The 12,689-nt window shown below is 32.7% G+C and overlaps 1 protein-coding gene and 1 pseudogene across 1 annotated transcript; both read left to right on the top strand.

The window, feature by feature from the left end:
- The first annotated feature begins 3,164 nt into the window (after positions 1-3,164).
- On the top strand, positions 3,165-3,674 carry LOC139901288 (uncharacterized). The gene has a single exon (XM_071884017.1). It carries the CDS (start codon positions 3,165-3,167, stop codon positions 3,672-3,674), a length of 510 nt encoding a protein of 169 aa, XP_071740118.1.
- Positions 3,675-5,092: 1,418 nt separating this feature from the next.
- LOC139897639 (E3 ubiquitin-protein ligase RGLG5-like) lies at positions 5,093-11,001 on the top strand (annotated as a pseudogene).
- Positions 11,002-12,689: the final 1,688 nt, after the last annotated feature.

Genomic DNA, 12,689 nt, shown 5'->3' with positions numbered 1-12,689 from the left:
TATATATATATATATATATATATATATATATATATATATATATATATATATATGTGTGTGTGTGTAATTCGATTGAGAGAGTTTAGAGAAATATATTTTCAAGTTTCTATGAAATAATGAAACCTATTGAATTCTATTTATAATAGATTTTTGAATTATTAAAGTGAATTATTAAAGTATGAATTATTAAAGTATGAATTATTAAAGTGAATTATTAAAGTATGAATTATTAAAGTGAATTATTAAAGTATGAATTATTAAAGTGAATTATTAAAGTATGAATTATTAAAGTGAATTATTAAAGTATGAATTATTAAAGTGAATTATTAAAGTATGAATTATTAAAGTGAATTATTAAAGTTAAAGTAAATAAAGTTAAAGTTAAAGTATAGTAAAAGTATAAAAACTATGTATGTATAATACGCGTATAAATATATATAATATTAATTTAAATCGTTATATATATTTAATGAAATAAAATATAAATATCGTTATATTTATTATACTGGTTAAGTAATGAGTTATCAAAAGTGATTCTAGATATTTATAAAAGTTATATACGTTTTAATAATAAAGTTCTTTTTAAACTGAAAACGTCTTTGCACGTTTGAAAATAGATTAATAGAATATTATGGAAACCAATTCTCCACTAACTTTTGTCTAACTTTCGTAAATGACACTTTTTGTTTTTATTTATAGATAGCTTTACAAATTATTCTGAATATCGTTAAGAGGAATAGATTTTCTCAAATCATAGTGGACCTCTCAACAGAGACTTGTAAGCATAATTCAATATTTCTGATAATTCAATCATTTAATATATTTTTTTCGTCGAAAATCATATTGAAACAAATACGTTCGTGTAAAGTATTATACGTTTAATACTTTATTAATATTCTCAAGTTAAAATATATATATACATATACATATCTATTTATATATAACGGTTCGTGAATCGTCGGAATTTGGTCGAGGTTATAATGAATGTATGAACACAGTTTAAAATTCTTTAGATTTAACTTAACAAACTTTGCTTATCGTGTTGGAATAATATAAAGATTAAAGTTTAAATTTGGTCGGAAATTTCCGGGTCGTCACAATCACAAACTTTGGTTGGGCTCACTTGTTGTGACTCATTAGCCAACGAATCTGAATCCTGGCCCAGCTTCTTTGGATCAACATTATTATCAGGCCCAATAATTGTTTCAGGCACATTTGGGCTTAGCCCAACGTGGCTGGAATCAGATCCACTATTGAATTAGCCGGCAACGTTTATATTCTAACGTGGAGAATTGGGTCCCACTTCAGCCGACTTTGTAGCCCTAGGAGATTTTTTGGGACTAGGGTTTTGAGAATTATTACTCATTGTGTCTGCAGCAAATTCCTTGGGCTCCTCAAAAAGTTTGTTAAACCCAAAACAAGCAGACCCTTGGTCTTCTTCTACCGAAAACTTTTCAGGTGTACCATTTTTTGACCGGAAACATGGAGTTTTCACAGAATCTTTTTCTTCCTGATTGCTATCCTTGTTTTCTGATGCACAATCATCACTCTCTTGTGGCATTACCGAATCATCACTGCTAGAAATTTCATCAGAGTCAATAGAATCACTCATATAATCCGACGAGTCATCACTATCATGGTCTTCATCGCTATTGATATTATCCTCCACCAGATATCTTCTTTCCTCTTCCGTGATGTTTATGAAGTATTCATTCGACCTATGTATTAATTTAAGCGACCCATTCACCAACTCAGGGTTTTGTAATTTAACAAATACTCTCCCAAAGTTTAGACTTTTGGAATCGCTCAAGGAGCAGTTGTCGAATTCGTATATAGTTCCCCACCATTCCGCTATTGACCCAAAGGTTTTTTCCGTCCAGCAATGTGGCGGAACTCCTCCTATCCTGAGCCATGCCATTCTTCCATCTGGCCACAGGTTTGTATCCCACTTTCGGATCTTGCAGATCCACCTTTTTAATGGGTGGTCCGAACGGCTGATAACCTCTTCGACAATCTCTTGAGACTGAAAAATGATCATTATGCTCATGCCACCAAGAAACTTGACTTGAGTATCCATAAAGCCTTCTTCTTTACAAATGTAATCGATATTTCTGAGAATCTCTTTATTGAACGCTTCACATATGATAGCCATTTTTAGGATATCAAGGTTATTGTTGTCATCATCCAACACTACAGATCTGGGCTTCTCCAACTCTTCATCTCCCACCGACGTCTTGCGTATATTGTTGAGTATATCCCTTAGGTCTCCTGACTTGTTATTCGAACGGTTGTTAACTACATCACTGAACCTCCTGCCATCGTTGAACTTGCTGTTGAAGAATTTCTCCTTATTGCTCTTATTTTCCTTCTTCTCCACCGGTTTAGGACCTCTCTCTGTCGCCTTGAAGATTTTGATGTAGTTCCCACCGAACTTGATACTCTCAAGAGAACGAATCAACCTGTCCTGATTGCTTACATTCGCGAATCGAACGAACGCAAAGCGGTTTCCATTCCTTAACCTCCTGTTAGCCATGTAGACATCCCGAACCTCCCCATAAACTTTGAATGTCCGCCATAAATCTACCACTTGACAATCTTCCCCAAAATTGAAGAACATAAATGATGTTAGATGGTTTTTGCTTGACCACTTCGATTGATGTTGATAGAGTCCATTGTATCGCCCTTGCTTTCTCCGCCGTGCCCGCACCCTCACTCTCTCTCCTGTTTCTCTCTCTTGTTTCTCTCTCACACATTTTCTCCAATTAAAAGTTGTGATTCAACAAAATTTAATGGTCGTTTTCATGAATTAAATCATTTATTGGAGGGAAGCAACGCCCGGGACTTCCCACTTGTCTTAATTACTACTCCGTATCATTTCCTTGCAATTTCATAGCAATTTCTTTTTATTATTTAGAAATACTTGAATTTTCAACGCAATCATATAACTGATTTTTCACGCTTTTGTGTTTTTAAATATATTTTATTGCTTATTGTTTATGGTTATTGTTTATTGATTATATAATATACACTTTTCGTCCCAAAATAATTATTATATTTCACTCTTAAATTTTTTCTTAATTTTAAATATATATTTTAGTGTTATATAATAACTAATTAAAATTGTACCAATGAAAACATACACGTAAACGAAACAATTCGTGAACATGACAAAAGAAGCAATTCGGCTAAAAATCCTTCCACAAAAAATAGGTGTTTTGGTTTGGCGTGTTAAACAAATGAGAATACCGGTTAGAGTTGAGCTTGATAAAAGAGGGGTTGATCTAGACTCGGTTCTATGCCTGGTTTGTGAAATAGATCTTGATACGGTTGAACGTATTTTCTTACATTGTTCTTTCGCTAAGGATCTTTGGGCTCGGTTTTTTAGATGGTGGAGTATCAATCGACCACTATATTCGTGTTTGGATCATATGTTCAATGGAGATATTGGGAGTTCGAAGTCCAAGTTGTGGCAAGTTATTGAATGGGTGTGCGGGTATTTAATTCGGCGAAATCGAAACCTCACTTTATTCCAACGTAAAAAAGGTAGCGGTCTGATGACGTTAAATGAAGTTCAAATCAAAGCTTTCGAGTGGATTTCCAGAAGATCTAGGAAGTCTATAGTGGAATGGAACCAATGTCTTATTAATCTAAGTACCTTTGATGATCATGGCTAAAATTTAAATGGGATGTGCTAGTTACTTTGGTCTTGATCTTGTATTCATAACATAGATACTAGTATACAGCGGACTTTTGTTCTATTTCCAGGCATATGTAAGGTTATAAGCTTGCACTCACATGCTTAGTATACTTTTTTAATCTTTGCAAGGAAATAAAATTGGTGGCTTTTCAAAAAAAAAAAAAAAACTCATTTCATATATATAAATTTCATTAAATATCATATAACACAAACAAAAATTTTTAAAGACGAAGTTGAAAAATAAAGACTTTAAAAAGTCAAAACGTGACAGTTATTTTGGTACGGAGCAAGAATAATATACACTCGTATATTGATATTATTATGACCTGTAAAATGTGTATTTCTTTTGTTAAAGTACTTTAAAAATAATACTCCATGATGAAACTAAATCTGAAATTATATGCATAAATACGCTTGCTATAACATATTTATATTGATATTTGTTTATAATTTATGTTTTACATTTTATATTTTATATTTAAATATTTAATATAATTATAGAGGAATATTCAAATGAGACCAATTTTTAAGTTGAGATTCAAGGGACCAATCAGATTGTGACACGTGGCGCGATAATCACATGTGATTGGAAAAAAAAAATTCAAAAAAAAATTATTTTTTTTTCGAAAAAAAAAAATTTCAAAAATTTTTTTTTTCGAAATTTTTTTTTTTCAATTTTTTTTCAATCACATGTGATTAAATTTGACATGCAGTAAATCACATGTGATTGGGCATGACAATCACATTTGATTGTAAAACTCAATCACATGTGATTTTTGCATGTCAAATCCAATCACATGTGATTGAAAAATAAAATTCAGTAAAATGACGAATAATGACGAATTTCACTAAATTTGTGCTAAAACCTTCAAACACCAAGTTTTGGATCAAAACTTGATCAAATCACCGAATTAAAGTCTAAAACTTTGAAGATATGATCACGAAACGCTAACAAACTTGATCAAATCACCGAATTAAAGTATGTTTCCGGTTGAATTTTTTTTAAAAAATTGTAAAATTTTTTTAATCACATGTGATTGGATTTGATATGCAGAATCACATGTGATTGAGTTCCACAATCACATGTGATTGGATTTGACATGCTAAATTTAAAAAAAAAATTAAAAAAAAATTTCATAAAAAAAAAATTTCGAAAATTTTTTTTAAAAAAAAATTAAATTTTTTTTTTTTAATTTTTAATTTTTTTTTCCAATCACATGTGATTGTCGCGCCACATGTCGCGCTCTGATTGGTCCATTGAATTTCAAGCAAATTTTTGGTTTCAAGGGAATACAACTCTATAATTATAAATAATAATAATTATATAATCATACACAATTGAACACATTATATATTGACATTGTAAGTGTCAAAACATCAAGTTTTCCGGGTTCACCAAAGACTTTGAAACATTTTTCTAAGAAATGGGAGGCAAGTATTCAAAAGAGCCAACACCAAGCAAGAGAACCTATCCGAACTCCGGTTATCCGATAAGCGAATCAGCCAGGGGCGGTTTTTAATGGGGACAGGCGGGGGCAGCCGCCCCCAGTGGATTTGCAATTTTCAGTGTAAAATTTTTGAATTTTTCGACTTTGCCCCAGTGGATTTTTTTTTTGCCCCAAAACCTATATATTTTGCCCCAAAACCTTTAAATTTTGCCCAAAAATCTTCAAATTTTACCCAAAAATCTCCAAATTTTACCCCAAAACCTTCAAATTTTGTCCACAAATGTTAAAATTTTGTCCCAAAACCTCTTTAATTTGCTTAAAAACCTCCATTTTTTGCCCCAAAATCTCCATATTTTGCCCAAAAAATTGTCACGGTTTTTAATTTTTTTTTTTTGCCCCCGGTGACTTGGAATCCTGGTACCGCCGATTCAATCAGCTAGCGTTAACTACGACACAACGCACCCTCAGACACCAACATCATACACTAACGGCCCACAAGTGCCGGCTCAAAGAAGGTTGGATACAAAATACTCAAAGATACCCGATGACTACACGACACTTGAAGAGGTTACTTTGGCTCTTGCTCAAGCAGGACTTGAATCATCGAATCTTATTGTTGGGGTCGATTTCACCAAGAGCAATGAATGGACAGGTTAGCATTTCATTCGATCACTTGCAAAGAACGATAATATTTAATGCTGATAGAGTAACGATTTTCTTTAATAAATTAGGGAAGAATTCGTTCAATGGGCGAAGCCTGCATAGCTTTGGTGGGTTACAAAATCCATATGAGCAAGCGATATCGATTATAGGGCAAACACTATCGGCTTTTGATGAGGACAACTTGATTCCATGTTTCGGGTTTGGAGATGGTACTACCTTACTTGTTGGAAAGCTAATTTAAATATTACTAGTTACTCGAAAACTAGTTGTTAAATTCATCTACTTTTGGTTTCATCACTGTTTTGTAGCCTCGACTCATGATCAAAGCGTATTCAGTTTCTATCCGGATTCAAGTTATTGTCAAGGATTTGAGGACTTGTTGAGAAGATATAAAGAAATAGCACCTCAACTTCGGCTTTCAGGTACCCTTATTTCGCTTCACTAGCGGCATATCTTAAAATGGTCAAGAAAAATGATCAAAAACGGTAACAGGATAAATCGATTAGGTCGTGTACATGAGTATTCATCCAGACAGAGAAAACTTAATCAGTTTTATATTTTTAATTTGTTGAGCTGATTCAAATCTGACACGATCACCAAATTTTTTGAACCGGTTAAACAGAAGTACATCTGATGTGCTTTGAATCATCTAAATGTTTTGCAGGACCAACTTCCTTTGCACCAATAATCGAAATGGCTATGAAAATTGTTGAAGAAAGTGGTGGCCAGTACCATGTCTTGCTGATTATAGCGGACGGTCAGGTGAGCAGTCAAACATGTTGATCTAATGGATTTAAATCCTCTCAAACTGTAAGATAACATCATGGGTCATCTTAGTCTTGCTAAATAAAAACATCATGGGTCATCTTACTAAATAAAAGTAAACTCTTTATTGTGGGTCCTTTTATTTATTAAAGTCGGCGGCGTTCACTTATATGATTCAAATGTCAACACTATATGATTTTTATCCGGTGAAAACGAGCGAGGCCCTGGCAAGAGTTCGATTTGAGTCGAGCTTAAATAAGCGCGAACAAATTTGAAAACGTTTTGAAAATTGTTTAGTAAACGAGCTCGAGAATCATATACATGATCTCGATTGAACTCGCAAGTCAGAATAAATCTTTTCATTTAATAATATTAATTAATAATAATAATAATAATAATAATAATAATAATAATAATAATAATCAAATTCATCCCCGTGTTTGTTCATTTTCTTTTTTTAGTCCCTTTCTCTTAAAATCATTTAAAATAGTCCCTAAATTCCATTTGCAATCCCAATTTCGTCCTTCTATTAAACTCACTTAAACGTCCGTTAAGTAGATTACAGAAGTTATCACAATAAAATATCACAAGAGACCGCAAAGTAGGTTTAGGGGCTAGTATCTGTCCAGAGATAACAACCTTGTATTTTATTTTTTCTATTTCTATCTATAAATAAAATAATTGGTGATTTAAGTAAATTAATGAAAATGATGGGTGGAGTTGTGGTAACAGAAGCAAGACGCAGATCAACCACCACATCATCATTCAAGGTAATTCATCTTTTCAACTAATCTTACCTTTTATAAGCACTAAAATTAATTTTATTTAATTAATCAATTATCTAGCATTTGGAGGTGCACACAAATAGAGTCCATGTACTTCACTTTTCTGACCTAATTATATACAAGGGTAAAAAATTAATAGATAGATTATTAAATGTTCTTTGAGTTGCTCAAAATTTTTTAACCTCTCAATTTGGATAGTCCATTTTTCTATGGTAATTCTTTTTTAAAAAAAAATCTTTCAAAACACACAAACCTCTTGTCAATATAATAACTTATACATTTATATTTGTATTTATGTCTGCTTCATTTGAAAAGGAAGCTAATTTTAAATAATTTTGAGGGAGAGAGACTAAAAAAAGTTATCACAAGGGACTAAATTGGGATTGAAGATTTCAAGAAGGGACGAAATTGGGTTTGCAAATGGCATTAGGGACTATTTTAAATGATTTTGAGGGATAGGGACTAAAAAAAAGAAAATGGACAAATATAGGGACGAATTTAGCAATTTTGTCTAATATTTATTATTATTATTATTATTATTATTATTATTATTATTATTATTATTATTATTATTATTATCATTATTATTATTATTATTATTATTATTCTATATTCTATTAATATTGTAATATATTAATATAATAAGTATAAGTATTATATATATATATATATATATATATATATATATATATATATATATATATATATATATATATATATATATATATATATATATATATATATATATATATATATATATATATATATTGGTAGGATCAAGAGGGAAGTAACCAATCGGGGGGAATGGGGGGAGGCAAAAACTTTTTTTTTTGTTTTTTGAAAAAACCTTGTTCATGAACATTATAGATGGGAAGAAAATATGAACATTTAGTAGAGACACTTTGTGATAAATGTTTTTATTTTTGCGGGAAAATGCTCGAAGAAGTAATATATAACAATTATCGTGTTTTTCGAGCGTATGTTGAGGTTTTAGCTATTGGGGTTTAGATATTAGGGTTTAGATATTAAGGTTTATAGGGTTTAGATATTAGGGTTTAGAAATTTAGGGTTTAGGGTTTAGATTTAGGATTTAGATTGATTTTTTAACACGAACGGTTTAGAGTTTAGGGTTTAGGGTTTAGGGTTTATGGAATAAACCCAAAGCACCAAACCATAAACTCTAAACCCTAAACCCTAAACCCTAAACTCTAAATTGGGCTAAATTTTACTTCACAAAACATGGAAAAAAAAAACCTTCATATTTTTCACGAACAATATTATCTTGAATGTTATTTTTGTCGATCGAATTCCCGCCTAAATAATAACATTCATCACGAAGTGTCTCTTCTAAATGTTCATATTTTCGTGTGATCTTGATGCCGGAAAAAAAATTCCAAAAAAACGAAAAAAAAAATTTGCTTCCCCCCGCTTCCCCCCGATTGGTTACTTCCCCATTGATCCTGCCCCTATATATATATATATATATATATATATATATATATATATATATATATATATATATATATATATATATAATAACTACCATATATACGAGTTGAAATCGAGCCGAGTTACGAGTTTTAATTTTTTTTAGAATAACAGCTGACACATTCAACACCTATTTATTTACCAGTATGCTCACAACGGAGCTTAAACCCCAACATTTGTGGTTGAAAGAATAACGTTATGCTATAAACCCTTTGATAGTTCGAGCTTAATTAGTATAATAATAAGTTTAAAATGAGCTTACTTAAGCTCGAACTTTAGAGTTTTAAACAAGCCGAGCTCGAGTTTACTCTTTGTCGAGATTACACTCCTAATAATTTTACAACCTAGTCAAAACTAAGTTGTCATTCTATAATTCGAAATAAGAATATGCCTTTTTAGGTAACAAGAAGTGTCGATACTGAATATGGGCACATCAGTCCACAAGAACGACACACCATTGATGCCATTGTGTAAGCAAGGTAATATTCAACGTTAGTTACAGACTGACATATATCGTTATCGTCCACCATTCTCATTTTATCCTACCGTTGCAGTAAATACCCGTTATCGATAATATTGGTAGGGGTGGGTGACGGTCCATGGGACATGATGAAGGAATTCGACGACAATATACCATCTCGAGCCTTCGATAATATTCAGGTTTTCAATAAAACCTCAACGAAAATGGTTTTATATACTGATATACCTTGTGTTCTCGTATAATTGACTTATTCTTGTTACTTGCTAGTTCGTGAATTTTACGGACATCATGTCAAAGAACGTCATTCCATTGAAAAGGCAAACAGAATTCGCAGTAACTGCGTTAATGGAAATACCTTCGCAGTACAAAGCAACCCTCGAGCTCGGTCTACTCGGGTAATTTCATACGAGTAATAAGTTTAACATTAATACACATACACAAAATAGTACTTTCTTTCAAAAACAGTCAATTATTATTAATTTTAGTACCTGTTTGATATATGTATTTTATTTTTATATTCAAGGTAAATTTGATTGAATTTATTTAAGAAATAAACTATTGGAAGTAATAAAAGAGTGGTAAAGGAGTATAATGAATGATAGTTATCTTTTAAGTTATAATTATATTGTGACATGTATATATAGTGAGGGGACATTTTTTTGGACCGATGGAGTATATAAATAGAAAAAACCAGAAACTAACACATTATTAAGAAACTTCCACATCAAACAACTTTAGGTGGATGTTAAAAAATTTCACTTACCTTTATTTTGTTGTGCATCAGTTCTCGGATAGGTTATGCTCCAAACATAGTTGCCCTGCCTCCACCCTGTGACGTGGGGTCAAATTATAGGAGTCCAAGCGTTCGTCACTATCGTTCAGATGAGATACCATCTCCGTCTTCGACTTCTACTTATGATAATAAAGTATGTATAGTAAACCTCGTAGTCCCAACGATAAACCTCGAAATTTCGAGACTGAAAGAAAACGTTAAACTTTAAAAAAAAATTAAAAATGACTTCTTACCTTAATTGCTGTACGAATAGATTGATATTTACTGATATAATTGCATGCGGCTTACCAAATGATGATTTTAGGTGTGCCCAGTGTGCCTTGGTAACCGCCACCGGAAAGACATGGCTTTCGGTTGTGGGCATCAGGTGAGGTTTCAGAATGAAATGTGCACTTTACAGCCCACATTTTTTTTTATCTTTACTGCACGATGTTCATATTGTTGTCATTCTTATTGAGTTAAACAGATGTGTTGCGAATGTGGAGTTGATCTATCATTGTGTCCAATTTGTCGCAATATGATCGAGATCAGAATAATTCTGTATCAATAAGGTTGAAACAGACGTTGTAGAAGATGAATGTTCGTGTTATTACCTTTTCCGAATGTTAAATCTTGCTTCGAACAAAGTGGTTGAGAGTACATTCTGAGATAAGCTTCAAGATCTGAGTGATTTGCTATTCGTATATAAGCATTTTTAGTTTTTTTGTTACAAATCAAACATCCTCCTTTTGTGCTAAATCTTGATTCAAACAGAGTGGTCGCGACTACATTGTGAGAAATACTGTAGCATAATGTTGGATGTTATTTTGTCACCATGGTTCTTTTTAAGAAACAATGCTAATATATATATGTATATATAAGCGACTACATTGTGAGAAATACTGTAGCATAATGTTGGCTGTTATTTTGTCACCATGGTTCTTTTTAAGAAACAATGCTAATATATATATATATATATATATATATATATATATATATATATATATATATATATATATATATATATATATATATATATATATATATAAAAGGTAAAAGGTAGAAGGTTTTCCCTGTTCAAGCTACCGGGAGGGTGAGTAATCTGACCCCATACCCTGATGTACGCAGCCCAGCTGGATTACTCCCTGACTGTTTCCAACCCTTCCCTGGCCACCACTAAGAATTCGTCCCAGACGAGATTTATTATAATATAATATAATGAATGTGTGACAACAACTATAAATATAATTTCACTCAGATATTCCAAACATTGTTTGTGAAATCAGAATCCACCTGAACTGATGTTGAACAAAACTGTAACCAAAATTGATTTGACTACTAGTCAACCGAAATAGCTATAACTTACCATGTATTTAGCAAAGTTAGTATAGCCCTAGTTTACAGGATAGTTTGTTAGTTCTCCTGTGTATATGTAGCCGAGCCGTACATCATGTAACACACACAGAAAATCATAATGAAACATACAGTTCACAATTCATAATCTTATATGGTATCAGAGTAACCTAATCCCCGCAAACACATCTCTGCTTTAATCCCTGCAACCACATCTCTGCTTTACCATCTTCCTCATCTATCCTACATCATGTCTTCCGACCTCACTAAACTGCAACCTATCAACCACATACTTCATTCTGTTCCAATCAAACTCGAATTAAACAACAGAAAATACAATACCTGGAGTGAACTATTCAAAGTACACTGCAAAGCACATGATGTACTTGCACATCTTACCTCTGAAACTATACATGCATCTTCTTCTTCTTACGGGAGTGCTTCTGGTAATGGTTGGAACAACAGCAACTCAAATTGGGCTCCTTCATATGGGTGGTCAAGGACCAACACCTTTGGTCATAACACTTGGGCTCCTGCTCCTAACGGCCCTATTAATAACAACACATACTCTTCGTGGGCTGTTAACAATTCACCTTGCCCATATCCAACCATCAATTGAACTCGACCCAATCAGCACAGTCCCGGTTTACTTGGCTTGCGTCCACAGGCTAATTTAGCTACTCCTAGCCCATCACCTTCGATTGCATCTACGGATATTGAACAAGCTATGTATACCATGTCCCTCAATCCACCCGACAATAATTGGTATATGGACTTGGGTGCTTCTTCACATATGTTAGGTAATCGAGGTACTCTCTCCCTATTTTAATTTGAGCATTCCGAAACATATTCTTGTTGGTAATTGCAATACACTTCCCATTCGTAGTATTGGATACATGACTTTACCTAACCCTTATCCGCCCTTCCACTTAAAAAATGTACTGCATGTTCCCCCACATAATTAAAAACCTACTTTCTGTTAGACGTTTGACCACTGATAATAATCTTGCACTTACTTTTGATCCCTTTGGTTTTACTGTGAAAGATTTCAGGACAGGGATCCCTCTTATGAGATATGATAGCACTGGCGACCTATACCCACTCACCCACTCTGCTGCTCAACAACTCAACTCACCATCCACGTTTCTTGCTTTATCTCAAGATATTTGGCACCACCGTCTTGGACACCCCGGCGCCAACATTCTTCGTTTACTTCAAAATAATAAGACTATTGTTA

This window comes from Rutidosis leptorrhynchoides, chromosome 3 (assembly GCF_046630445.1).
Source record: "Rutidosis leptorrhynchoides isolate AG116_Rl617_1_P2 chromosome 3, CSIRO_AGI_Rlap_v1, whole genome shotgun sequence".
Lineage (NCBI taxonomy): Eukaryota > Viridiplantae > Streptophyta > Magnoliopsida > Asterales > Asteraceae > Rutidosis > Rutidosis leptorrhynchoides.
The sequence above is the reverse complement of the archived record's forward strand: the minus strand, read 5'-3'. Positions and strand labels throughout refer to the sequence as shown.